The 25,830-nt window shown below is 45.9% G+C and overlaps 1 protein-coding gene across 1 annotated transcript in view; it reads left to right on the forward strand.

Moving 5' to 3' along the window:
* Positions 1 to 25,830, forward strand: part of LOC137879740 (astrotactin-1-like) — a gene marked incomplete at its 5' end in the record, with an annotated part of 65,929 nt that overhangs the window by 19,150 nt on the left and 20,949 nt on the right. Inside the window, 3 exons of the mRNA XM_068720645.1 lie at positions 7,182 to 7,348; positions 11,085 to 11,279; positions 21,350 to 21,477. Of these exons, the coding sequence (XP_068576746.1) occupies positions 7,182 to 7,348; positions 11,085 to 11,279; positions 21,350 to 21,477 (490 nt within the window). The remainder of the gene's footprint in view (positions 1 to 7,181; positions 7,349 to 11,084; positions 11,280 to 21,349; positions 21,478 to 25,830) is intronic.

Raw genomic sequence — 25,830 nt, forward strand, 5'->3', positions numbered from 1 at the left:
ACATTTCGCCTAAAAAGAGTTGGTTGTACTAAAAAAAGATGGCGACTCTGTCCTCTTCTTAGGAAACAAAGCCGAGTCTGAAGTAGGGTTGGTTTAACTTTGGTTGTTCTATCATTATAACTGTGTGTAAATGTTGTGGAGACATTGTGGTTTGTTCAGGAGAAAGATTTCATGAACGATGGATGAACTATAATGATAAACTGGATTCAGAATGAACACAAAGGGTCAAACAGTGCAGTGGAGAATATCTGTCTGAATATCTGTCTGAATATCTCTGCATCGATCGTTGAACACTAGAATATCCACGCTGGTTGTCTGGATCATCAGGGAGCAGCTGTTATGTGTCTAGTGTGGAAACCTGCGACTGACTGTAGCCTCAGATGATCCTGGTGGAAGGTCTGGTTCCTCACGCATCAGAAGAGAATCCTCATTAGTTCACCTCAGACTTTAAATAATAATAAAAGTCAGATGAGGCTCCAGTTTTTGAAGCGAGGATGGAAAGTGTCCCGTTCTTTAAGTCGATGAAGTTTGATGAACAACTTTCACTGGTTGACAGATGTTGTGGCTAGAAGTGGACTACAATTGAATTCCACTGTTGATCATTCGAGTGATTGTGATTCACACTGTTGGCTTCGGCGCCGGGTCAGAAGACCTCGGCTCAGAGAACACGATCTTTCCTTTCAGACGCTCTGCTGTTGCCCTGCAGCCTCTTGTGCCGGTTGCACTTCGCTGTGAGGAGGTGAGAGGTTACTAAATGTCCAAACTGTTTCTGCATGGAGCCTCCTCACCATCCACAGGAGACCAGAGTGACCTTTCACCTCGTGCTCGTCTCATCACACTGGCCTGAGAAACCCTCCCTCAAAGAAACGGGAGAGGAGAGTTTAACATGCTGGAATGGTTTTGTGTCTCTGAACACACCCTGGTGTTGAACTGTCCGTAGGAACGTTAACACATGAGAGTCCGTCTGTTGTCGGTTCAAGGCCCTGGTGAAGCTGGTTCTGAGCACGCCGTGTGGTTCTGTGCTTCCTGGACCGCTGAACGAGGTCCTGAAGGCTAGAAAAGCTGCACCGGTTATTAGTCACCCACCTGCTGCTCAGAATCCTCTATTATCTATCGGCTATAGGTCCGGATACAATGGGGTCTGGGTCTGGACGCGGACCTACAAGTGACCCATGTTCTTAGCTCATCCGACTGCTCTCAGGCGGTGTGAGAGGACTGAGTCCCTGTAGCCTCTGAAGCTCTGCAGACATTTATCTCCATTAAGAACCCGGATTAAAAGGCACAGTGGGTCCAGAGCCGGCTTTGTACTGCTAGCTTCTTATTCTGCAGAGCAGACGGCACTCTTAGTCCAGTCATGAAATGGTCGAGGATGAATGCTGATCACTCAGCCTTCAAAGACCCCTTTGCTAGCGTCAGTGACTGTTCTTTATCTCGTGTCAGGTGCAGCATTTAGAGATGAAATATGCTCTTTACAGTCAGCAGACATATACTGTAACAACATTATTTCATCCGCACTCATCTTCTGCCGCCTGTCCAGACTCCTATAGTGACGTCTGCAGCCGTCTGCAGCAGCCGTCTGCAGCAGCCTTCTGCAGCAGCCTTCTGCAGCCGTCTGCATGCTATCGTGACCCAGAGAAGCCTGGTTAACGTTGTAACAAGTGGTTCACTTTGTGCGCTCTCGGTTATGTGTTAATCCTTAATGCTGTGCAACAGTCGGGGTTATGTCTTTTCTGAGGACCTTTCAAGAACACACACACATATATATATGTGTGTATATATATATATATATATATATATATATATATATATATATGTGTGTGTGTGTGTGAATGGGGCCCGTTGTCAGTCAGTGAAAGGCTTTATGATCCGAATATTTGACCTGAGATTCAAAGCTTGAGAGCTCATAGTGTAGACCTGTGAAGGTTTGTGAAGCTGTGGACAATGGTGCATCTGCACACATCTTTCCACAGCAACACTTTGACCTGCAGCAAGCAACAAAACAGAAGTTTGAAAAGACGCCACTATTGAACCCTCTCTGCCGAGCACTTTGTGTTTTATGGTTTTCTTTTCATGTGTTCTATCTGAAGTTGCTTCTGCCTGAAGCGCACGGAGCTTCAGAACTCTTAATAATGTAGAGCGGTATAAAATGGAGGCGTGATTTAGAGGATTATATTTTTCTTAACCCAGAGGGATTAGTCCACAGCGAGGTCCTCAATCTTTTCACGTTGTGAAAATACTGCTGGACGTGGAATTGCAAATTCAATTTAGATGAGACCGTGAGATATGAAATACAACAGAGTAAACACCAACATCCCTTCTCTTCACATCTCAGGAACAGCCCAGCGCTCAGGACCTGCACCACCTCCCTGTTCATTGAGATCATTTCTTATTAGATCCTCAACATGTCAGTCACGTTGTTGAGTTCTATGGTATCCCACCTCTCATGGCTACGGACTCATTCCACAAACCACAGCCAGGAGACGTTTGTTAATCAGACGAGGGTTTGAAGGGTGAGTGGTGTTATTCAGAGGATTATTAATGTTTTACCCAGGATTATAGGACAGATTTGTGGCGTTCTGAAGTGATAACAATCCGCAGACAAAAGACTCCGGCAGGCGCATATTCCTAATGATGATCGTCCTCCGGACAGCTGGAAGATGGCCCAGAGTTATCACTATTCCAGCATGCCGGAAGCCTATTATGGCAGTCGATATCTAGAGCTATCTGTTGTTGGCAAGCTTTACCGCCGTCGATACAAATTCCTCTCAGCCTGCACCACATCTCCACACATGCATCGATCGCACCGCAGTGATTTGAAGACTCCGATGTGTTGAGAGATTCAAAGACTCGTGTGCTCTTTGCATTACAGGTGATGCATCATCTGTCACAATGGGCCCTGACGCAGTGTAGGAAATCAATATCAGTTTATCGAGGGAGCAAGACCGGGGATCGCTCATTCAACACGTGTCCCCGTTCTGTACCGGTCACAAACCTAGACCTGGTCCAGAGGTCTGTACTCTCTGAGGTAGAGACGTCAGAGCAGTTCTACGTTAGATCAATCATCGAGCGCTTTAAAGCTGAAGGTATCCACACGGTATACTGTCTAAAAACAGCAACATGATGAAATGATGAGCACTGTCCAGCTTTCAGTAGGATGAGTTCTGTATCAGAGGATTATGTAACGGGATTCAAATTGATCGATCTGCACACTGAACAGCTCCCGTTAGAAACACTTTCATTGCTGCGTAAAGTTTGTAGCACCAGGCTCTGTACATGAAGAAGATGAAGATGATGATGAAGGAGTATACCAGTAGAGAAATGAACTCCACATCAATAACTTCTCAATGAAGGCCTCTGGCTGACCATTCACTTCACTTCAACTCATTTTCTGGAGCCCAAAATCACAAATATGCGTTACTTGTGATGCAGTGTATTGGTTCTACACACTACTGCACAATGAGAATGGACAGACCTGATCAGATGTGAATGTACGGTAGTGACATCTAGCAACGTAAAGGGCCCCCGGCCCCCGGCCCTGGCCCCACCCCCGTACCCCGCCCCCGTACCCCGGCCCCGCCTCCCTTTCAGCCTTGCGTCCTCTGTGTTCCCTTTGGCCCAGCATTTACTCTGACCTCTCCTTGACCTGTCGTTCCCCACCTCTCCACCAGATGCCCTCGCTGTTTCCCTCCCCAGTCACCTGATCACCACACCCACCTTATCACCTGCTCTTCATTTCCTTAATTGCTCTCCTAGTGTATCGCTCTCCAGCTTCCCAGACTTCCCTGCCTTGCTCTGAGTGCTGTGTCAGCCTGCCTAACCCCCCCGGCCTTTGACCGGTCTTCCACTCTTGCCGTGTGGATTTGCTTGCATGGTAGGATCGCTTTCTGGTTGTCAAATGTAAGCCTGTTGACCACAGATCCTAGTAAGATCTACTTATTCGGGTGGCTCTGCCTTTCCCTGAAATGAGCAAACCAATGCATCAAGCTCAGCAGGTATAGTAGCATCAGTGGCAAGCGCTCCATACTTCACATCGATATAGTAGCCTGTCAAAGCCAGGTTCAAATAGTCCCTGTTAACCTCTGGGAGATCATCTGATGAGCTTCTGTTGAAGTATGAGCAGGAGATGAAATAAAAGATGCAGTGCATTCAGTTATACATGGATACGAAATGACTACCTCTTAACAGATTTCACCTAACTAACACACACCTAGGACTAACTGTAACTGGGTTTTAAGATTTTTTTAATTGTCAAAAATCCTCTGAATGTGGAAAAGAGAAGCTCAGACGCTGATACAAATCAAGTAAAGCTGCCTCCGTGTTGTGCCTGAACTAATACGAAGCACATATGTAGAAACCAGTAAAAATACTGTAAGTTCAAATGTGAAGGTGGGCCCCGTGAGGAACGAACTCCTTAGTCGCTGGTCCCTCAGAGCTCCTGAACCTGCTGCAGAGTCACTGCTCTGAGGCTGCGGCGCCTTGTTAAAATGCACTCCATCAAAGGTCCCTTTGAAGTAATAGCTGACAGAGAACGTAATGTGAATTTGACCTGACAGGTCTCTGAGAAATGGAGCTCAGGAAAAACTGAGCGAGGAGGAAGGAGAGAGCCGGGGTGAAGTCGGGTCTCACAGCTCTTCTCTAGAATCACCTCGGCACCAAGTGAGGAGTCGTGCGTCCGTAGAAACGTCAGAACCTCGTCTTCATGAGAACTAAACATGATGTCTAGAAGTTAGTCGATAACACTTTGCTGTTTCACACAGTTCCAAACTACAGAATGTCAAACCAGAAGACCGTCCTCTCTGGGTTGTGTCTCCAGAACCAGAACCAGCATCCTGTGTTTAAAGGGTTTCGCTGTAGATGACACCGGACCGTCTGCCGTTTCATCACTCTTCGTTTCATTCCCGCTCCACAGTAAACAGTCTTGTGCTAAGCAAACGCTGTTTTCCTTCCAACATACACAAGATAAGGCGTTAAAAGCTCCCTTTGTGAGAGCGCAGTGTTGACGATGCGGTCCAGAATTTACTGAGCGTGGCTGCATGTGTAATGAGCAGAGCTGGACCTGTAGCAGAGCGCTCTGCCTGCATTAAGACACAACAATATAACACATGGAAAAGCAGTGATGGAGTTTTCTCGTGGATATCTGCAGTCGGACTGTTTCATGGCCGTGTGGACGGAGAGGAGAGTCTGTGGTCCTCTCCTGATGGTTACTATGGTTACTATGGGATGTACGGCAGCTCGTGAATCTTACTACTGTTCTGTACAGATGTTCTCCTTCACAAACAGCACAGATTACACTGACTTTGGATGGAACCTTTTCAATCTGTCATCAAGTCACATATTGAATTTGTTTTTTATGATCAAATCAATGTACTTCCATCAGGCTCAGCTGTACTTTGCTTACACAGCTTCTTTTCTTTACAACTCTTTGGTTCACTTTCTAGTTTTACGTCTGTCATCTCGTTTATGTGAATTCATTTTAATGTTTTTATGTTGGACCTTCTTTGAAATGAGATTTTAAATCTCAAAGGAATTATCTCAAAAGGTTCAATAAAATGAATAAATGAATGAAATGAGATCACATTTTAGAATGTGAAACCAGCCTCTGACTTGATAAATGACTTGAATAGTCGATGCATTATCATATTTATAGTTTATGAATATTCTGTATGTATCAGTACTCATAGGTTTATATATATATATATATATATATATATATATATATATATTATATAATATATATAATATATATATTATATATAGTTTTATGTTTCTAGTTCTCCGTCTGTTGCAGCCTCCTGCTGTTACTTCCCGTCTGAGTTTTACATGAAACATGTTGGTGTGTGCAGCGCTACAGACTGAGCTCTGAGCGCTACAGACTGAGCTCTGAGCGCTACAGACTGAGCTCTGAGCTCTACAGACTGAGCTCTGAGCGCTACAGACTGAGCTCTGAGCGCTACAGACTGAGCTCTGAGCTCTACAGACTGAGCTCTGAGCGCTACAGACTGAGCTCTGAGCGCTACAGACTGAGCTCTGAGCTCTACAGACTGAGCTCTGAGCGCTACAGACTGAGCTCTGAGCTCTACAGACTGAGCTCTGAGCGCTACAGACTGAGCTCTGAGCGCTACAGACTGAGCTCTGAGCTCTACAGACTGAGCTCTGAGCTCTACAGACTGAGCTCTGAGCGTTACAGACTGAGCTCTGAGCTCTACAGACTGAGCTCTGAGCGCTACAGACTGAGCTCTGAGCGCTACAGACTGAGCTCTGAGCTCTACAGACTGAGCTCTGAGCGCTACAGACTGAGCTCTGAGCTCTACAGACTGAGCTCTGAGCGCTACAGACTGAGCTCTGAGCTCTACAGACTGAGCTCTGAGCGCTACAGACTGAGCTCTGAGCTCTACAGACTGAGCTCTGAGCTCTACAGACTGAGCTCTGAGCGCTACAGACTGAGCTCTGAGCGCTACAGACTGAGCTCTGAGCTCTACAGACTGAGCTCTGAGCGCTACAGACTGAGCTCTGAGCGCTACAGACTGAGCTCTGAGCGCTACAGACTGAGCTCTGAGCTCTACAGACTGAGCTCTGAGCGCTACAGACTGAGCTCTGAGCTCTACAGACTGAGCTCTGAGCGCTACAGACTGAGCTCTGAGCTCTACAGACTGAGCTCTGAGCGCTACAGACTGAGCTCTGAGCGCTACAGACTGAGATGGGTGCTCACACAGACTGAGATGGGCGCTCACACAGACTGAGATGGGTGCTCACACCGACTGAGATGGGCGCTCACACAGACTGAGATGGGCGCTCACACAGACTGAGATGGGCGCTCACACAGACTGAGATGGGCGCTCACACAGACTGAGATGGGTGCTCACACAGACTGAGATGGGCGCTCACACAGACTGAGATGGGCGCTCACACAGACTGAGATGGGCGCTCACACAGACTGAGATGGGCGCTCACACCGACTGAGATGGGCGCTCACACCGACTGAGATGGGCGCTCACACCGACTGCACTAATGGGAACAGGAACCTGACTGTTTGCATTCTGTGGCACAGATGTTACCGGGTCTGTTTACCTGCCCCATCTGGGATTAGTGTTAAAGTGGCAGCTCTAAGGACGTAGTAAAAGTCTGTAATTGCTAACATTAGTCATTTAAAAACACTTGTCCCACCCCACTACCCCCCACAGTGCCCCCCAGGGCTGAGCCCTATGAAGGATGGGACCGGGTGCTACGACCACCACATCGGCATCGACTGCTCCGACGGTTTCAACGGAGGATGTGAGCAGCTGTGTCTCCAGCAGCTGGCTCCTCTAGAGGATGACCCGACACTCTACAACATCCAGATGTTCTGTGGGTAAGAAAGAACACACGCACCACTGACAGTCCTTTTAATTCAGAACCAAGCCGACCAGTACCATCACTCACATCATTACATGTAACAAAGAAGAGCAGCATAACAAACATCAATGGAGTTGTCAAAGTTATTGTCAAGTGTCGTCATTTAAGTTTTAACTCACAAGATAACTGTCCACAGTTCTCAAAACAAGTCTTTAATGTAAAAGACTAAATAATCATCATCATAATAATAATCATAATAATCATGTCCAGGACTATCTGCATAGAAGCACACAGACTGCAGGACTTTAGTCTGTTTCTGGTGCTTTCACATTGCAGATAAAAACATCAACCAACTAATATAATAAACACTATATATATATATATATATATATATATATATATATTCAAAATGTACGCCCTAGTGTAGTCTGAACTTTATTACAGCACAGACCAGATTCACTCCTTTCTTATTTAATAAAGATGAATACATATCTGTGAGTATTTTGCTTAAAGGAAACCTTAATAACATATCTTACAGTATTTTAGGAAATACAGTGATTAACCAGACAGACTCTGCTCTGGTTCAGGAGGATCCTGGTTGGTCTGCCTGTGTGACTCTATTCAAACTTTTTATTGAAAAAGGGTTGCAACTGTTGCAACAGAGAGAAGAACCCAGAAGAACTTAGAAAGGAGTTGAGCCACCGTGATCCTCTAGAGTGGCTCCAGTGCTCCTTGGTCCCTGAACTCTCCTGGAGGGTTGGACCGCCTTCTTCTAGAACATATTCCTTCTTCTGACGTGATGAAGATGATGATGATGATGATGATGATGATGATGAGAGCACTGAGAGCACAGCACTCTAAAACCAACACTGAGAAAATGTACCTGTGCCTCCAATGAAGCTGAACCAGCCGGCCCACCTCCTCGTCCCGCTGCTCTCCTCTTGAAGGTCCTACAGGTCCACATCAACCAATACATCTCGCTTCAAAACCAGCTTCGTTCCATCTGCAGTCAGAACCAGAACTCTCCTCTGTTCAGGGTCAACGCCTCTTAGTCCGGGAATGATGGCTCACCTTACAGTTCACTGACTAGCATGTCATGTGACTTCACTGTTTGTGTCACTGTCCTCCACCAACTCAATGTGAAAGAATCCACAACAACACAACAATTAGTCTTTACAAAAGCCACCTGCTGTGAACAACATCCTGGCTCTCTCATCCTCATCTTCCTCATCTTCCTCGTGCTCATCACAGCGTCCAGTGAGCCCGGTGCCCTGCACCTCTTTCCAGGTCACTTCTCTTCTCTCGCCATCTCCAGTGACATTTCATACATAGATCCTGTATGAAATACTATATGATCAACATCAATGCTCGACATCCTCGTGAGTCTTCACACAGCGGCCTGTAGCTAAGGCCGTCCAACGGTCAGTGACCCTGATAGAATCATCCTGTGAAGAGCAGCTGGAGCTGAGTGTGTGCTCCATTCACTCCCTGCTCACGTCCACCGCTGTGATTCAATGCAGAGATCCATATATATATACACACACACACACACACACACACTGGTCTATTAGGGGTGAATGGAATGCATTTTCTTTCCCTGTTCAGACCAAATGAAACATGCATCAGTGTCACACTGGTTTGGACAAAGCAAACGGACCATTAGTGAGAAAGTCTCCTTTAGAGTTGGTGCAGGGAGGGATTTTCAGGTGGTTGATCTTCAGGTGGTTGATCTTCAGGTGGTTGATCTTCAGGTGGTTGGTCTTCAGGTGGTTGATCTTCAGGTGGTTGATCTTCAGGTGGTTGGTCTTCAGGTGGTTGATCTTCAGGTGGTTGATCTTCAGGTGGTTGGTCTTCAGGTGGTTGGTCTTCAGGTGGTTGGTCTTCAGGTGGTTGATCTTCAGGTGGTTGATCTTCAGGTGGTTGGTCTTCAGGTGGTAGATCTTCAGGTGGTTGGTCTTCAGGTGGTTGATCTTCAGGTGGTTGATCTTCAGGTGGTAGATCTTCAGGTGGTTGATCTTCAGGTGGTTGATCTTCAGGTGGTTGATCTTCAGATGGTTGATCTTCAGGTGGTTCCGGCTGACAGGCCTGGGAGCAGGAAGTAGGGGTGACGAGGGTCCTGCAGCACCCTCATCGCACATCAGGCATAATGATCAGTTCATAGGTTTTACTCTTGGATTTGTGTTTTTAGAATATGTCCTACAAAGGGTCCTTCTTAAAGGGTTCCTCAGCAGCACGCCCTGGGTGGGTTCTGCAGAGAACGTGAAGGGGGAAAGGTTGTGATTGGCACCTGCAGAGAAGGTTCTGGGTGGAACCATCACACCATAGAAGGGCTCTCTCTATAGAGACAAGTCCATTCCTCCGTCTGTGTTGTGTTAAGCTCCAGTATGCATGAGCAGATTCTACGAGGTGGATCAGAGTGTGGAACACAGGCTGTGAGCAGCACCTTTGATATTTGATTAAGATTATAGAACCGGTCCAGAAACATAATGCGTCTCATGAAGTTAACTTTGTATGGTTGTCAGGTGAACTACTCTGCAGACTGGATCCTTTGTTAACGCTTTGCTGCGTTTCTTTATAATCGGCCTTAGAAACCTGTGAAACCTGAACTAAAGGTCTGTCAGTACACTATACAGGTCCGTTAGATGATGGTTGGATTGGATACGTGGAGACCTGCTTCATGTAATCTAGAGCCGGCACACATGCTGCTGTTCTCATATAGTAATCTGATTACACTTCTTCTCTGGGACTGAGGACATGCACGGACTGAGTAACATCCTCCTCCCCCTCCGTTATGTTTTCATCAGAGTTGTGGAGGTCTCACATGAATTCCTGCCGTCTAACTCGATCCAAGCAGAGGTTCTGATTAGACCGACCCAGTTCAGCAGCTTTCATCTGAAGGTGGTCTACAGGAGACCCTGGAAGCAGCCGATTCTAATGGAACACAACAAGCTGCTGTTTGTGGCGTTCCTCTTTACATTAACCGGCATGTATGCAGGCATGTCGTCACTCTCCACTGTGCAGATGTGGCTAAATCCTCTAGTGGTCCAACTGGAGACCTGCAGAAGCTTTGAGACATTAGGGAGGGAGGGAGGAAGGGAGGAGGGAAGGAGGCAGGAAGGAAGGAGGGAGGGAGGGAGGGAGGGGGGATTCTCTCAGCTAAATCCCTGACAGTTTCTTTTCTCTTTAACACTCAAACTCCATTTTTCTCCGCTCCTTCTTCTGCCTTTGACTCATTTCACAGAACGTTCTACAGCGAGATGTCAAAACATCATCAATATGAAGGAGCCTTGAGACGACTTGTGTTTCTCTCTTTTTTTTTTTAGATGGAGGATTTTGTGCCGGTTGAGAATTGATTTAGCCGGTTCTCCACCGTTGAGTTGTGAGGTCTGAGTTGTGCATATGTTGAACTCAGTCGACGATATCTCAGACTAACGTTCAGTCACAAGGTTGAAATCAATCAGTGAGCGCTGCTAGCAGGCGTGTTACAGTGTAATGTCTCTATCCATATTCATCACATGGGTTGGTGATTAATGCTGAATGTTATGGAAAAACGGTTTTCATGACAAAGTATTATTTCCTCTATTACAAGAGAGCAGTTAAAGAAGACACATTTGAACCAACAGATGTATAATTTATTGTTTCCATGAAAGGATGAATTAGAATGCTGCTGCTTGTTGTTGTCTTTTATTCATTTACATTTGACTTCTACTTAAACAGAACCACGTCACTGACTTGAGCCGCTGTCTCTTCAGGTGCATTGAGGACTACAAGCGCGGTCCAGACGGGAGGTCTTGCCTGCCGCTGTCCGAGGCCTGCACCGAGGGGATCGACTGCGCCGAGGCGGCGGACATCCCCGCCAACCAGACCGTGTTCGGAGACCTTTTCTACGGATACAACAACCACACCAAAGAGAGCACCTCCGGACAGATCCTCAAGGCCACCTTCAGGTAAACACACGCAGTGTTTGAGTGGAGCGTGAGAGACTGTGTGTTCAAAAGGTGTTCAGTCCACTCCAAGGTTCATATGGTTTAAATCACAGTAATAAAACATTAACAACACAAACTTCACCGCAGGAGAAAAGAGTGCAATTATGACAAGACAATACAAGCTCAAAATAGGGACAGAACTGAAGCACAAACCCTCAGAAGATAGAGCTGTGACTGAACACACCCAAGAGAGGCTGCTGACCTGACTCCACGGGAGACTGAACGAGGTGAAGATAGCTTTGTTCAGACAAACTGAGGAGGAGGAGGAGGAGGAGGAGGAGGAGGAGGATCTGGTGAAAGTAGCCGCGCTGCATAACTGTCTTCACATGCTTCAAAATTTCAGCTGACGCTTCAACTTTTGGTCAGTGGCCAATAAACAGAGGGGCAAAAGCCGGACTTCACTTCTGCTGTGATTTAATTAAAAAGCTTTTTGAGACGATTACTAATCTCAGTCAGACCAAATTAAAGTTGTGTAGCATCAGCGTAGCAGCGATGAAACACACGGATCAAGTGTCCTAATACAGGCATGAATATAGACAATAAAATGGGTCAGAGAATTGAACCCTGAGGCCCCCCTCAAGAGGAGCGCCGGTCATCACCGGACACAAAGACGTGACAATCAGGAGCAATCAGGAGGTAGTAGAGTATCAGGATGAATCAGTGTCATTAAAGGTTATTTCATTATGTGGAACAGACTTAGATTTCATGTCAATGAAAGAAGAAGAGTGATCCTCTGTCCTTCATACAACAAACACTCTGAGGACAGATAGCAAAGAAACAAGCTGACCTCTTTGGAGAGGCTTATGGAATAACTAGCCACATGGGTCCCAATGTATGTCGAGTTCCTTCCATGGTTTGCACGTGGTTGGATGTGGATGGTTGGATGGTTGGATGGTAGAGTGCTTTGAAGCTGGTTAATTATTGCTGTCCGCATGCTGCAATCATTCCCACTGAACTCAGGAAGCCAGAAGGTCAGCAAAGTCGTCTGCGGTCCAGGAATTTAATTTTGTCCGAGCGTGGATTCCACCAACCGCAGGCAACTCCCCCAGAGAGAGAGAGAGAGAGAGAGAGAGAGAGAGAGAGAGAGAGAGAGAGAGAGAGAGATCATTTGGGAGTGCTTGTGAATGAACAGCGGGTCTGAGGCAGACTTTGAAGAATACCAAACGCTTCCTGTGCAGATGATGATGATGATGATGATGAGGCGGTGGAAGAGGAAGGCTACTCTTTTGGGAGGCATGGTTAATGCAAGGCCTAATTATATGAGATGGCAGCAAATGAATTAAAACTGACCAGGAGCCGGCGTGCTCAAAGTGAAGACCAGACGAACGACGGGACGTAAAATGAAGAAAAGTTAAAGAAGATCCGTCAGGAGTTCAGTCAGAGAAGAACCCGGTCCACGATTTATTTATTCAACTAAACTCACATGGAACCATGGACACCGTAACCCTGGGTTACAAGTGTGACATATTTGGCCATTTACCAGGCAGGGAGGGTCCTATTGTGTTGCATTATGGGTAGGGTTAAGTTATGACCACATTTTTATCAAATTTGTTGCAAATTCTGTTCCGTTTTTGATATTTGCGATCCATTCCTAATAATTAAGGCTTTCCTAACAGAAAGAGATGTCGCTCCCAGTAGATGTGTGAATATTTTAGCAAAATTGCAATTGGGTTGAAAGTGGAGCCGACTAATTATGGTAAATGTAGGATCCAGCCTTAGTGTAGCTTCACCCATACGTGGGACTAAAAGTCAGATGGTCTGCTACATGGACTCTGACCTTCTGAGGAATAGGAAACCTGTCTCTTTTAAGAGCCATCAAATAAATTGCTGAAGCACTCTTCAAACAGAAGAAAAGGGAGAGTTTCTGTGCCCCCTTGTTTAAATGCTGCTCAGTAGATTCATTGGCTCAAATGCAGTTCTCCTGTGAGAAGATCTCTCCCTCTCCGTCCTCTAGACCACCGCTGAGGACCAAAGGGTTCACATGAGACCTGCTGGTTAAACCGACGCTGCAGCTGTCAAATGACCTCTCGGCAGAAAAACAAGCTGTAGAAAACTTTAGGAAATTCAGTTTAATCTCACAGCGAGTTGCTCTGCGCCGCCTTCAACAGGCAGTGACTTAGTCACTGCCTGTTATGCGAGCGAGAGCCTCTGTCCTCCCAGACCCTCTTTAGATGTACGCTTTGCCCTTGAGTGAAAGCGGGTGAGAGGGAGGGAGGACAGTAAGGAACCCTTCATGTGATGCTCACTGGCACTTCTACAAAAGCCCCTCCCCCGCTGCTCTGCAGTGGCGCAAAGCATCTGTCTCCGTCAGTCAGTGGTGATGAAAAGTCACATTTGAATATTGTGTAACCATCAGTGGAGGTTTGTTGTGTTCCTCTTCCTCCACACTCCTCTTTACTAAAACATGCTTTACTTTCACTTCTTCTGAAGCTCCTCCGTGTCACAGAAAGGTAGAAACAATCCCTCCAGGTGAGAGATTTCACCACTAATGTTTTATTTATCTGTGGGGGGGGAGACCTGCATGGAGGGGAAGTTAAATGGGTCTTCTCCGTGGGCCCTGCTAGGGTTTGGTATTTGTTCTGTCTGGAACAACGAGAGAGAGAGAGAGAGAGAGAGAGAGAGAGAGAGAGAGAGACTAGAGAGAATAAAAGGGAAGCAGCAAGCGGTGTGAGCAGGTGTCCAGTGGCAACATGCTCACAGGTAGACAAGTAGAGCTCAGGTATTCACACCAACACATACAGACCAAGCCACAGCCTCTGGTTCTGAAACGTGAAGCCAATGATGAAGTGCTTTAAAGCTGCATTCTCTCTAGTGTCCTCCAGGGGGCGACTCCTCTGGTTGTATAGAAGTCTAGTCTAAAATGACTCTACTTCTCTCTTGATTTATTCCCTCAGTAAACATTGTAAACATGAGTTTATGGTCTCAATCTCTAGTTTACAGTCTTCTTCAATACAGCATGATGTTCATTTAGTACATTATGCTCCATTTAGAGTCAAACACACCATGAAGCAGGGGATGCTTTAGGGGCGGGGCTACACGCTGATTGACAGGTTGTTACCATGGCGTTGTCTGGTCTGTTGTGTGTTAGTCTTCTAACTTCTAACTAGGTTGATTACTTAGCTCCACCCACTCACTTTTAGTTGCAAAAAAACAAGATGGCGACGTCACAAAACCAAGATGGCGACAGTCAACATGCCAAACTCGAGGCTTTGAAACAGCAGTCCACACAGCACTGTGTCACCGTGACAACTGGCTGACGCACTTTAAAACAGCTCATGGCTGCTGGACACGCTGACCCCCCCCCCCCTTCCCCGGCACGGCTTCCCCTCGCTTGTTGTGGCCATTTGTTTTTTTCGTGGCGCGGCTTCTTCATTTGATTTCCTACCAAGTTGGAGTCAGTGGCGGCAAACCTCCTGGGATATGAGCGGCGGTGGCCCGGGATGGAGGCGCCACCGCCGCGACACCTCGGGAGCGCTGATCCGGATTCATCTTCCAGCGCTCGGTGACGGGGTCTCTGTCTTCCTGTCTCGGTGGGAGCCGGAGGACTCCAGTAATGAGATGTTAAAAGCTAACCTCCTCATTACTCCTTACACCGTCCTCTCCTCTCCTCCTCTCTCCTCCTCCCTCACCTGACGAGCTCAGAGCAGCTTTTAATGAATATTTTAGTGCCCTTTGTTCTCTCCTGGATCAATGAATAAGACCACCTGACAACCTCTCCACCCAAACTACTTTGTGCGGCCATTATTTCTTTTTCCTCTTCCTTTTTTTGGCTCACCTCAGCTTAATGTACCTCCCCCCCCCCCCTCAGGAGGAATGCCATCATTGACTCGGTTAATTAAAATATGAAATGTGTGAGAGGGTTGCAGAATCGGGGGATCACCCTGTGGGGAGCAGAAGCCAGTGATCGGGGTTGTTAATCAAAAGCGTCCTTGTGTTTCGTCTCGTTCCAAAGAAGCAGGTGGCGTCTTCACCTCGGCTCTCTACAACTTCTGGCGGTTCAACCAAAGTTCCTTGAACTGTGAGCGAGGTTTCACTCTAGGAAAATGAATTATTGCAGCGGCGCGGAGCCAGATGGCCGTTAAATGTTACATGTTGTCATCCGACAAAATCAACCATGGAAACTGTATTCCATGAGAGATGACTCACATGTAGACACAACCTGTTCAGAGCCAGTTGAGGATAGAACTACGTTATGTATATACACTGTATATTACTGTTATGTATATACACTGTGTATTGCTGTTATGTATATACACTGTATATTACTGTTATGTATATACACTGTATATTACTGTTATGTATTCCACATAGTGTGACTCCAGAGACCAGATGCATAAAGGACGTGAACACAAAACATCCGTCCGCCTTTAAAACTCAACTAAAACTAAAACTGTGAGTGAGAAGAGAATGTGCAGCGAGCAGACACTGTTAATCTAGAGATAGCTGTGATATGATGAGATAGATATGATATATATATATATATTTGTATATATATAGTGAGAGATGAAACCTTAAAGTGAAACACTGGCAAACAGCCAACTCAAACAATGTCACTGGTTGTTATTATTTTGTAGCCTGCTCTGTAAAATATCACTTCTATTTCTTTTACCGTTTATTTCTTTAACTTTTTTTTCCAACCACATAACTTTGTAATACATTCAGAAACATATTCCAACCACAAAGATCAGAAAGACAAAGAGAGTGTGTGTGTGTGTGTGTGTGTGTGTGTGTGTGTGTGTGTGTGTGTGTGTGTGTGTGTGTGTGTGTGAGAGAGACTGTTTTAATATATTTTATAACCCTACATGGTATCAGAACACCAACGTTTATTAAAATATGCATTAGTCACTTCATGAAATCCTCTCTTCACATCGGCATACATTAGATCCACAGCACACACAGTTTATTATTATTATTACAGCTGGTTTTGTATTTGACTTTAATCGGTGGATAAAAAGCACCAGGAGCTCAGTCCAGAAGTTGAGTTTCCATTCAAGCTGAATTATGACCGGTGTGTTGTGACCACAGGCCGAGTTAATCAGAGCGCACCGGTCCAAATAAAGAGTATATATAAGGCTCAAGGGCTGCAGTACATCACTCCCAGTAAACGTCCCGGTGAACAGTGTGGGCAGAACGGATCACTGATCTCTTCAGAACATCATAACCTCTAGTGTAGCTCAGCTGAACACACAGACCCACGTTAGCGGTACCAGCAGCACCAGCTTCTCTTCACCTTCCTCTCCTCGTGGTCGTTATAGCTGCTCGTTCACGACTACATGGAATAACAGATGACAGTATTCTGTGGTGTACCTTCATATTAAGCCGCTTTATTTTTCAAACGCTGGACGAGACCCACCTGGGTAGCGGTCCGGTGCTGTGAGAGCCTAGTCCACTGCTTCTCTGCCGTCATTGAAGGATTAATAAGTATGAATAAATGTAGTTATGCAAACGGATGTTTCTGCATCAACAGGCTGCGGGAGCTGAAATGAGGCTGTGATGGTTTATGCTGCCTGCAGACGTCTGTCTGTCTGTCTGTCTGTCTGTCTGTCTGTCTGTCTGTCTGTCTGTCTGTGTGTCCGTGTGTGTTTGTCTGTCTGTCTGTCTGTCTGTCTGTCTGTGTTACTGTGTGTGTGTCTGTCTGTCTGTCTGTCTGTGTGTGTGTGTGTGTGTGTGTGTGTGTGTGTGTGTGTGTGTGTGTGTGTGTGCGCTCACACACTTCTAGTCCTTAATCTGTACAGTTTCATGCGTTGTGATTCGTCCCAATATCGCTCCTTAATACCCCCCCCCCCCCCCCCCCCCAGTGAAAGGGAACGTCAGTTCAATGATCGCGTTTGACTCGACGGCTCCAGCGCCGTTTCTACTGCCGCCGGTGGCTTCTGCTGTTCTCACGCTGTGACTTTCCCAAAAGCAACAGTTTTCTGATTTGAAAATAATTGCATATCCTTTTTATTTTTTTATTTTTCAAAGCTCTGGCCCGGAACAAACTGCAGGAATCAGCTGGAACGTTACGCAGAGGGAAGTTTCTGACCCTTTTTAAGGTGTTTAACAGCTGCTGTTGTGTAGTTTTATCTCACATATTTAATAGAAGAGTCTGAAAAACAATCATTCATGCTTATTGAGCAGCTGGAGGTCGCATCAGATGTGGTTGATGGAATATTCTCAGCATCCTGGACGTTGTTAGAAATGTGAGAGTAAAACGTACGACACCGTTCATCCAGAGACGTTTGGACTCGGCGTGTGTCCCGGTGGTGGACTCCGGTACAGAACCGGCGGTGCCGGTAGCTGAAGGGTTCTGGGCTACGGCTGAACGATGGAGTGCTTAAGGTTGGTTCTGCTCCATCACCAGCTACGTCTTTATTTTCATTTATATATTTAATTTACAGACAAGTGGACCAACACTGAGGTCCAGAAGTTCACTAGGACCACATCCACAGATCCAAAGAAGGAGTTACTAACCCGGTAACGTCAGCATGGCGGCTAACGTGTGAAAAAAGGTTTCAGAGGATGATCTTCCTTCCTTAAATGTATGTTTTCATATGAAACGGGTATAAAGAGAAGAACATAGGATCAGATGTAGAAAGCATGTCTTTCGTCTCACGTCTTCTGTACAAAGAGGAGCTAAAGGAATGCTCATGTTGCTCCGGTTCTGCTACCTCTGACTGTCGTTTCACTTGTTTGTGGTCGTAAACTTTAAAAGACGAGAATATGTGGAATGTGTGCGATTGTTTTTATGTTGTAGCCTTAATACAAATCAAAGAATGAGTTCTGGCTTTGTGCATTTAAAATGACTGGAGGATCCTCTCAGGAGTCAAACAGACGTGTCGTCATCAGCTTCGGCCTCGAGACGCCTGACGTAGTGAAGCGGTTCCGTCGTGGAACCTTGTTGTGAGCCCAAACGGCATCGAGACGAAGTGTGATGAGGGAACGGAGCGAGTTCAGCAAAGAGTCGCTCTGATGAAACGATGAAACACGGCGTGCTTCATGAGACCCTCCGTCTCTCTGCTGCATCATTGTTACTACGTATCCATTCACCTTAACGACTGGCAGAAGGTATTCACACAGACGAGAAGCTCATATTCAGATTATTCTGTGCTTCCAGCCTGCATTCATCCTCAGTCATTCATCCTCCATCATTCATCCTCCGTCATTCATCCTCAGTCATTCATCCTCCGTCATTCATCCTCCGTCATTCATCCTCAGTCATTCATCCTCCGTCATTCATCCTCAGTCATTCATCCTCCGTCATTCATCCTCCGTCATTCATCCTCAGTCTTCATCCTGAGTCATTCATCCTCAGTCATTCATCCTCAGTCTTCATCCTCAGTCATTCATCCTCAGTCATTCATCCTCAGTCATTTATCCTCCGTCATTCACCCTCAGTCATTCATCCTCAGTCATTCATCCTCCGTCATTCATCCTCCGTCATTCATCCTCCATCATTCATCCTCAGTCATTCATCCTCCATCATTCATCCTCCGTCATTCATCCTCAGTCTTCATCCTCAGTCATTCATCCTCAGTCATTCATCCTCCGTCATTCATCCTCCGTCATTCATCCTCCGTCATTCATCCTCAGTCATTCATCCTCAGTCTTCATCCTCAGTCATTCATCCTCAGTCTTCATCCTCAGTCATTCATCCTCCGTCATTCATCCTCAGTTATTCATCCTCCGTCATTCATCCTCAGTCATTCATCCTCCGTCATTCATCCTCCGTCATTCATCCTCAGTCTTCATCCTGAGTCATTCATCCTCAGTCATTCATCCTCAGTCTTCATCCTCAGTCATTCATCCTCCGTCATTCATCCTCAGTCATTCATCCTCAGTCATTCATCCTCAGTCATTCATCCTCCATCATTCATCCTCAGTCATTCACCCTCCGTCATTCACCCTCAGTCATTCACCCTCAGTCATTCACCCTCAGTCATTCACCCTCAGTCATTCATCCTCAGTCATTCATCCTGTTTCACCTTCTGTCTGTCCACACAACCTTTCATTAAAGTTATTATTCTGAGGTCATGTCTTTGGAGAAAACATGTTACTGAATATTCATACATCCAGAGGTTAAAGGGGAGTTTTAATATACAATATCTACATGTTCTATAAATGAAGTTTAAACAGCGTTGTTGTTTGTTGGTCGTAGTAAACACTGTCAGAGCTGAAGACCAGACTTGGATGAAGTTGGTTGTTTATTTGGTGATATGATGAGTTATTGGTGTCAAACGTGGGGAAAGGGTCACGACCTCTACGTCTCCATCTACTGCTGGACTACAGCCAACTTCTGACCGAACTACACTCCAGATGTTTCTCGCTCCAAACCAGACGATGGAAACGTCTGAACCTAATTCTGGGTTTTATTGCGACATTTCAAAAGTTTCCTTAGAGTTGGAGCACATGATCATTACGTACCACTGTGGCTGTTTACAGCATCCAGATGTTGGTTTGTCACACGTACGTTTAAACCATCAAGGGTTCACGGTATAGTTCAGCACAAAGACACACAACTCAAAAAGACTACAAGTAGACCAAAGCAACTACAAAGAGATGCAAAGAAACAGAGACACAGAACCACAAAGAGATGCAAAGAAACAGGAACACAGAACCACAGAGAGACACAGAACCACAAAGAGACACAGAACCACAAAGAGATGCAAAGAAACAGAGACACAGAACCACAAAGAGACACAGAACCACAAAGAGATGCAAAGAAACAGAGACACAGAACCACAAAGAGACTCAAAACCACAAAGAGATGCAAAGAAACAGGAACACAGAACCACAAAGAGATGCAAAGAAACAGGAACACAGAACCACAGAGAGACACAGAACCACAAAGACACAGACCCACAGAGAGACACAGAACCACAGAGAGATGCGTAACGACTACAAAGACACACAAAAGTGACAACAAAAAGAGGCTGAACAACAATAACGGCTGTATTTAATTCAAATTCAACGAGGTCCAGTTAGAGTCTCCTCATCAAAGGTGCAGAACATCACAGTGACGTCTCACTTCTTCTATGATTTAGTCCCACATATATTGAAGTCTTAACGTCTGTATGTAGTCAACAAGTGACTGTCATTTCAAATGAAGAACGTTCGATTGAATAACATCTCAACATGTTTTGTCAGATTTCAAACTGAACTGGATGAATTATAAATAATTCACAGTCTAATAATAAATGAGGGCTGGATTCAAAGTACAGGACAGAAAGCTGTAGAGGGACGTCTTTATCCTGCAGCTTTACATTCACTTCATTCAGGTGTAAAGTCACAATATTGTATTATTACCTTCTGATACTTGTTTGAGCTCTACTCTCTCTGGTGACATGGATCCTGATCATACTGGGTTCTCTTTGGAGAACATCATGTGAGATATCTTCTCTGACTCGTGTACTACTCTAAACACTTGGTCTCTCGTCTCGTCTCCTCTGTGTGCGCTCCATCAAAATGTAATAATTCTCTATCATCTATCGGTTGTAGGTCCAGGGTCCAGATACAACAGGATCCGGTTCCGGATCGCGGTCCGCCTCTTAGTGACCCCAAATATAGACAGTTATAGAAACACCAAACACATTCCATGAAATGGGCTGACAGACGATAACGATGTTTTATTATATGTTTGCTTGAGATGCTCATGTTCTTAACATCAGAGGACTGTGTGAGTCCGGTACAGTAGAGCCTTCAGATTGAATATTATGAAGAGTAAAGATTGTTTTGTTTCCTGCTTTATTAACCTCGGATTAAAAAAAGGTGACAGTAAAAGAGCTGGTCTGAAGCGTATTCTGTAAATGTAGTCCTTTTGTCCTTTTGTCCTTTGGTCCTTTGGTCCTTTTGTCCCGCTACCCTCACTCCCTTTGTTTCTTAGCTCCCGTTCATCACTGTTCCTCCCTGTTCCTCCCTGTTCCTCCCCGTTCGTTTCCTTCTATGCATCCTTTCCTCTTTGCGTGTGGAGTCCTCCCCTCCCTCCCTTTGTCTGGATGAGTATTTCTGTCTCTGAACCGGACCTCCCGTTCTCTCCCGTCTCTTCACATCAGGCAGAAGAACTTTGCCCGCGGCATCGAGCAGCAGCTCCCAGACGGCATGGCGGTGGCGTCGGTGCCAACGGAGGTCCAGTGCCACGAGGAGCTGTCGGACCCCGTCCCCGACCCGGAGTACCTCACAGGTATGAGACCGTATTCCGCGGTTGGCTCGGCTCGCTCGCAGCTGTGCGATGGTGCTTCATCACGGGCCTGTCGGAAATCCTCATTACTCAAAAAAAAAAAAGAGTCAACGTCAGCGGTCCTGATGACCAATGTGGAGTTCTGTCTGAGCCGCCCGAGGCCTCAGCTCACACCTCCTGAGATGTGAGTCATTTATAATGTCCGGCTGTTTGCCATGGCTGTGAAGGAACCCGGTGTAGTGAACCTCATTCACACGGGCCCAGTGAAGACATCCTACTGGGTCAACAATAACTGATCATTGATTCTATGACTTGAAGCCCAAGATGAGACGTGTTACTTTATCTCTATTTAACCAAAACCTTAAACAACATCGACATGTCATTTCATGTGACCTGGTCTCTTCGGGTCGACTTAAGCGGATCATGATCCTTGAATCTATTTCACATGAGCGACGATCTGCTGCTGCTTTCTCTTTATTTAAGCTCTCTTGCACGCTACCTCTGGATTGGGTTTCCACTTGTTTGGTTAGTCTTCATCGTCATGGCATTACGTCCTCGTGTTATCATCAGTTCATAAAGCCCGTCTTATTTACTTATTTCACAGAAAGCTCCGTTTGTTGGCGTGAGACACAGATGTGTAGTTTGACATTTCCGTTCTTTTCTGGCCTTTAAGTTTCATTGTTCGTCTTGACGGGCGAGTCAGAAGTGGAGAATAATGAAGTCCAGCGGTACGTTGGTGCTCTCCATCTGTATTCAGAGCTTTCACCAGCAGACCCGTACCATCGACCCTCACTGGGCTGTGTCAGCGCCGTCAGAACGACTGACCGTCTTTAACATGTGAACCAATGAATGGTAGCAAATGAAATCAATTTACATACAACAAATAAACATCAATAACACAGCGTGGATGTGATACAACATATATCATCCAAACTGTCCAAATGTAATTAATCAACTACTATGTCAAGATAATTATTTGTCCCATTTGAATTATGTGTTCGTCAAACATATTGTGACTATTATGTCAACTCTCCTCACAGAATCTGTTGTTTATATATATATAATATATATATATATATATATATATATATATATATATACACACACCCACACACACACACACACACACACACACACACACACACACACACACACCCTTTGTTCTGTTTCTGTCAGTGCGACTCACAGAGAGCTCACCATCTAACTCAATAATGAATGTGAAGAGAAAATAGAACATTAGCACAATCTCTACTGGGGTGTGTGTGTGTGTGTGTGTGTGTGTGTGTGTGTGTGTGGTGGGGGGTGGGGGGGGGGGCAGTCGGCCGCTCTCTTCATCACCAGTGTTGTTTGAGGAGTCCTGGTTCTCCCCGTCGATCAGGATCAGGATCTGTACTCGTCCGTCTGGACCTCACTGTGCTGAGCGAGTCGCTGCAGCGCCGCCCTCTACATGTTTGAAGTTATGCAGAACAATCACAGAAAACAAGCGCTTGATCGACGAGTCGGACGGGAACACAAAGAAGCAGAGAAACGACGGTTCTCTTCTTGTTCCCCTCGGCGCTGACGGTTCACCTGTAGAACATGCGGGCTTCTGTCATGGAGAGGATCCTGAGTAATGGCCTTTCTTCTTCTCCTTTGTGCTCAGAGAGCGGTGGAGAGCGCTACAATAGAGTGGAATTCATGACTAGAATTCAGCATCTATTTCTTTCTGTAAATGCCTCATTCAGGCAGCCTGCTGACCAGCGCCTACCTGTGTCTCTGAGTGTGAGACGGGTTCATCGCCTGTTGCTGGTGTAGCGGGGAGGGGGGGGTGGTTGCGACTGGCTTTTCATTGGAAGTTGTGGATATTAAACCCTTTCTGATCTAAATGACCCCCCCCCCCCCCCTTCTCTGTGCTCGGCTCAAACCTTTCTTCTGTCCCCACGTCGCCCCCAGACTCACAGGACTCAGAACAGAGGCCAGAGCAGCGGCACATCAAACCTCTTTTTAGTGAGGAGTAATATCATGAATTGAAATATCTTTTGAAAGCGTCCAGCAGGGTTCCACAGAGACTCTGGGGGCTCAGCGGTGAGGTTTCCACTCTGGTTAACTTAAACACAAAGTACACGTATTGTATGTCAATTAAATCAGAAGAATCGGATCAAACATAAAACTGTACATGTTTTAAATACAATGAATTGAAAAAGGAAAATAGTTCAGAGCCACGATGCGAAAGATAATTAATAATGTACCAACATTTCTTCATGGTTCTTCAGGGTTCCCTTCACCACTGTACACAATACTGTAACATATCTGAGTCTGTTCTCTTCAGGGTTTAATCACCTGAGGATGAGAACCGTCGTGTTCTTGTTGCCTCAGAATGAGTCCTCTTCACGGAGCCGCCCGCCATGTTGCTACGGTAACCCAGAGCGGACAAAGCCAAACACTGGCACTAGATAGAGACGGGAGAAGTTTCAGTTTGTTGAGATGTGCAACCTCACCGCTAGTTGCTGCCAAATCCCACTGAGTGTTTGAGTCATAAACACATAAACACTGTTTGGATCAAACCAGGTTTAAACCAGGTTTAGTGTTGTTCTAACCTGTCTTCTCAGGGCTTTCCATGAACAATCTGAAACCCTGCCTGAATGATCATCTGCCGACACGTTTCCATAATGCCATTGGTTGGAGACTTTTGAAGAGCTCCTGTTGCAGTAAAATGATAAAGTTGGATCCAATGAGTCGACACCTTCAGCAGCGTTACGCTACGGGAGGAAGGAAGGCACTTCCCTCGAGCTCTTCCATATTTGTTTCTCAATAAAGTGACAACGTCCCACCGCCTTGTCAGAAATGATGTAAGCGTCATATATATGCCTCATGAAAGCTGACAGGCATTCACTCAGCGCAGCGCTTCAGGGCTGCGTGGTGGAGTTCATGTTCTGACCGTAAACTAAATAACAGAAACGACGTCTAATAAAATGCAGTCGAGTACAATGGCTTCACGTTCCTTTTAGTGTCTGCTTAGCGTCCTTCAGTCTGTGTTGTTGAGTCGTTTCATCACGAGGAACTGTGCAGCTGCTGTTGTTCTCTTTGGCACGTTGTTGTGAGTATTTCTTTTCTTTTTTAACATTCCACTCCCGTTGTGTTCAGTGTGATCGTCACAGCAGCTGTCTGTTGAACGTCTTCATGAAAACCAAGCGAGATAAATCACATCTATGGTCACTAGCTCAGCTACAAAGACTCTCAGTTTATTATTATTCCCTTCATCTTCAGTGATTCAGTGATTCAGTGAGTCACGGTTAAAGTTGTGTAATAGAGATCCTTAACCGGAGAGGTTTCTAGAACGTTACGTTTCTACGTCACAACCTGTAGCGCTAACATTAGCAGAGAACTTTAGCACGTCATTAGCTAGCATTAGCACTTCTATGCTACGCTAGCTACTGAAGGTGTACTGAATGTCTACCAGTGTTTACAGGAACACTGTTGTTGCTTCATATCACTGTCTTCTGTCTGGATCTCCAGGTGATGTGGAGGTTCACGTTCACACTGTGATCTGTAGCGTTAGCTTCTATCTTTAGCTTCTTAACTGTTTCCTCTGCTGTTTGACATCCTGGACACATCCTTCAAACACATGTTGACCCTTCTCTCGGAAATCACCTTCTAGATTATCTAACTGTAAGATATTATTCCTTCAGGGAGTGCAGTTAGTGACAGTGTGGGCTCCACGGTAGCTCTGACAGCTTGATGGAGCAGAAGTTACGGACGGGTCGTGTTTTAGAACCTGCAAACCACCAACGTTATGCATTATAGGTGCACAATAGTGAGAACGAGCGCTCTTCAAGGAGCTGATCGAGCTGCTGGAAGCTGTCAGTGTCCCCCCTCCCCGCCCCCCCGCCCACAGTAGTGGGAAGATACAGCCTGAATCAACACAGACAAAACAGTAACCTTATGTGTAGGTCTGTACTGACGGTGTTAGCCTAAAGTTTGGCTGCTCTGTGTAGAAACAGAATAGAGTCCACAGTACCAGCTGAGCTGAACGAGGATGAGCTCACTGGATGTTTGCTGTTTTATGTTCCAACATGCAAATGATATTTTTATTGGTGTTAGTGTGTCCTGGTGGTTTGTGTTGGTAACGGTCTTTTTGTTGTGCTGCTTTCTGTTTTCACCAACAGTGAGGGATCTGTGTCATGTCTGAGATGTACACACTGCTGCACACACTGCTGCACACACACTGCTGCACACACACACTGCTGCACACACACTGCTGCACACACACTGCTGCACACACTGCTGCACACACACACTGCTGCACACACACTGCTGCACACACACTGCTGCACACACACACTGCTGCACACACACTGCTGCACACACACTGCTGCA

The sequence above is a fragment of the Cebidichthys violaceus genome, unplaced genomic scaffold (assembly GCF_023349555.1).
Source record: "Cebidichthys violaceus isolate CVI_PGR_0920_01 unplaced genomic scaffold, fCebVio1.0.p SCAF_250, whole genome shotgun sequence".
Lineage (NCBI taxonomy): Eukaryota > Metazoa > Chordata > Actinopteri > Perciformes > Stichaeidae > Cebidichthys > Cebidichthys violaceus.